Below are 3,663 nucleotides of genomic sequence, written 5' to 3'. Positions count from 1 at the left end.
ATATGTGTGTGTGCACGTGTGCTACACCACCTGTGTATGCTTGTGTGCGAGTATGAGTGTGCACACATGCATCTGTGTAGATGTGTGCGTGCATGTTTATACACCCATGTACACACATGTGTCACACACACGTGCATATATACATCTGTGTGTATGTGTGCACACATGTATACATCTGTATGTGCATGTGTGCACATGTGTGCATGTGTGCCTGTGTGTGTGAGTGAAGTTCTGTAAGATTTTAGGTGTTCTCTTTAACCTGTGCTCCTGAGAGCATCTACAAGAGACACTAACCAAGTTTAGATTTGGATCAGTGCATAGAAAATTAGAAAAAGGGCAGTTCTCATAATACATCAGGAACACAGAAACAGATCACTTACAGAATTTCCTTGCTTGAACTTTAGTTGGATGTATCTTAGGCACTGAACCTGGTCATGCTCACTGCGTGAACGTTATCTCATTTAAACATCGTGGTCTTAGAGTGCCTGGGTGGCTTGGTTGGTTGAGCGTGTGACTTCGGCTCAGGTCATGATCTCACCATGAGTGGGTTGGAGCCCCACATTGGGCTCTGTGCTGGTGGCTCAGAGCCTGGAGTCTGCTTCGGAGTCTGGGTCTCTTTCTCTCTGCCCCTCTCCCACTTGCACTCCAACTCTCTCCCAAAAATAAATAAGTGTTGGGGCGCCTGGGTGGTTCAGTCGGTTAAGCCTCCGACTTGGGCTCAGGTCCGATCTCACGTTCGTGGGTTCGAGCCCCGCGTCAGGCTCTGTGCTGACAGCTAGCTCAGAGCCTGAAGCCTGCTTCTGGTTCTGTGTCTCCTTCTCTCTCTGCCCCTCCCCTGATCATGCTCTGTCTCTCTCTGTATCAAAAATAAATAAAACATTAAAAAATTAAAAAAAAAGAATAAGTGTTAAAAAAATGAAAAAAAAAAACCATTATGGTCTGCTGATTGAAAAACTGAGAATCAGAAAATACCCAGAAAGGGAGAAATATGGAGACAGGAACTTCCTGGGCCCTTGAAACAGAGCACCAGGGCTGGGCAGTATTTTTCAGGGTTGGCTTCTCATCTGGCTGAGACTGAGTGATAGTATTTGCCACAGCCTAGAGTTCTGAACACATCCAGGTTTTCCTTTAGTAGACATCTATTATTTTTCTCTCAACTGTAAAAACTTCAGTGAACAATAATTAATGTGATCACAGCAAGAAGATGTGTTTTTCTGAATTTTATATTTGGAAATGAAAGAAATGTTCTCTGCTCTTGAAAACTGTTCACTGGCTCAATCATTTCCACTCTGGGAACTTGTATGCCTTGTGCTTTACTGGCTTGGAAAGAGCAGGATCTCGATTAACATTGTGGCAGGGAAAGGGTTCTTGCCACAGCTCTATGAAGGGCTGACTTGAACTCTTTATTTCTCAAGCTGTAAATCAGCGGATTGAACAATGGAGTCAGGATGGTGTAGGAGACTGATATGATAGCATCTTGGCTCGAGGAGTAGTTGGACTTGGGCCTTAAGTAGATAAAGGAGGCACAGCCATAATGGATGGTGACTACAATGAGGTGGGACGCACAGGTGGAGAAGGCTTTGTACCTGCCTAATGTGGAAGGAAACTGGAGTATGGCGGCAATGATGTGTATGTAGGACACCAAAATCAAGAGCAGGGGGATAACCAAGACCAGTGCACAGAGCATGATGATGACAATCTGACTCAGGTAGGTATGATGAGATGCCACCGTGAAGACAGGGGCGATGTCACAGAAGAAGTGGTGGAGCTGGTTAGAGGAGCGGAAGGGCAGGTGGAATACCAGGGAGGTGATAATCTGTGCAACAGTGAAGCCACAGGCACAGGCAGCAGCCACGAGTCCCACACACACCCCGGGGCCCATGAGCACCGTGTAGCGCAGAGGGTTACAGATGGCCACGTAGCGGTCATACCCCATGGCTGCCAGCAGGAAGGAGTGAGAGCAGCCGAGGAAGAGGAAGGTGAACATCTGGATGGCACAGCCCAGGAAGGAGATGGTCTTCTTCTGGGCCAGCAGGTCAACCAGCATCTTGGGTACAATGACGAAGGTGTAGCAGGTCTCAGAGCAGGAGAGGACAGCAAGGAAGAAGTACATGGGGGTGTGAAGAGCTCTGTCTAGCACGATGGTGGAGATGATGATGGCATTGGTGCCCAGAGTGAAGAGGTAGAGGGGCAGGAAGACAACAAAGAGCAGCCGCTGCAGCCCGGCCAGAGAAGAGAAGCCGAGGAAGATGAACTCCCTCACCAAGGTCTCATTGCCTCGCTCCATGGAAGGCACATCATTCAGAGACAATCCAGGAGAGGAGGAGAGAGTGTCAAGAGAAATCTCTGAAAACTAGTAGAATCACAAGGAACTGATTATGATAGGGCAGGAGTTAAGATCTGTGCTCTAAATTTATTATCCCCCCCTCCATGCAATTTAATTTTAAGACATAAAGAAGTGCCTAAAATTAGCCAGGTGTACATCCAAATTAGTGTCCAAAGTCATCCTAACCCCATAGGCAAACCACCCTTGACAGTTCTCAGACCCCAGAGAAGTCTTGCAGGTTGAGGCTGTTATGCACATTTGTAGCTCTGCACTCTGTTTATCCTGCAAATGTCGCCATCAGCTTGCTTGTCCCCAGCCTCTCTCATACCGTCGGTAGCAGAGTAAATCATCTGAACACACTACATGGAGAGGTGAATTTGTCTATGACTCTTAGCACCTTCCCATTAGTATTATTCTTACACTCACATTCCGACATTTAGCTCCCACCTCTCCATGACCTGGACCTGCATTCTCCCCGCCCCTGTTGGCCACACTTCCTGGCAAGGTCATTGCCTTCACCTTCTCCTACTCTCATTACTCAGACTCTTGCTTCCAAATCTTCTTTCTGTTCCCCAATCTGGAACAAGTTTTCCAGGATGGAATATAACTCTGCGTCCTCCAATGCCCATCTCAGAGTCCTTCCTCCTGCAGAGAGGACTGCCATCTTCCTAAGGACTCTTGTCCATTTCCATCACTTCTCTTAATGCCTACAAACACCTCATTGTTCCCATCCTTCCCATTCCGTCTCACATCTCTTCAGTCTGTTTTGCCCTTGATTCCCAGCAAAACTTCTGAAATATAAATTGTATCACTTGCTCTCCTCCTCAAAACTTTGCTCGTGGCTTTATATTCCTACTCTTTCCGGTTTTCAAGGTCTTGTTTTGGAAACCAAACTGTTTTTGTGATCATCTGTGGATCCGTATGTGATGCATCACTATCATATAGACACGTTGCATCTTCTTTGCCTCTATTCCTTGCTGATGTTAGCTCATTACCCATATTTTATTTAGAAATGTTTTACCCTTCCTTTGAAGCCCCAGTCAAATCTACTTTCATTGGGAGCTTCCTTGATCTGTCTCCATGAAGGAGAAGTCTACCTCAGAATTCAAATAACACATTAATTGCCAATCTGATCTGTTGTTTACTTAATTTTGAAATACTGTATTGAGTTTTTCTCATCTCTCTTTTCCAGTGGATTTTGTACCCTTGAGGGAAAGTTGTAAATTGTATGTATTTTCACCTGGATTCTCCGTATCTAGAACCGGATTAGGTACTTACTAGTCATATGAATTAATAATCATACAAATAAAACCGTTAACTTGGCAACTTGTTACTTA

At 45.6% G+C, this 3,663-nt stretch overlaps 1 protein-coding gene across 1 annotated transcript; it reads right to left on the bottom strand.

The window, feature by feature from the left end:
- Positions 1–1,342: 1,342 nt before the first annotated feature.
- LOC115286881 (olfactory receptor 10K2) lies at positions 1,343–2,287 on the bottom strand. Its single transcript, XM_029933212.1, has one exon. The coding sequence runs from the start codon at positions 2,285–2,287 to the stop codon at positions 1,343–1,345; it is 945 nt and encodes a 314-aa protein (XP_029789072.1).
- Between the last annotated feature and the right edge of the window lie 1,376 nt (positions 2,288–3,663).

This window comes from Suricata suricatta, chromosome 3 (genome assembly GCF_006229205.1).
Source record: "Suricata suricatta isolate VVHF042 chromosome 3, meerkat_22Aug2017_6uvM2_HiC, whole genome shotgun sequence".
Lineage (NCBI taxonomy): Eukaryota > Metazoa > Chordata > Mammalia > Carnivora > Herpestidae > Suricata > Suricata suricatta.
The sequence above is the reverse complement of the archived record's forward strand: the minus strand, read 5'-3'. Positions and strand labels throughout refer to the sequence as shown.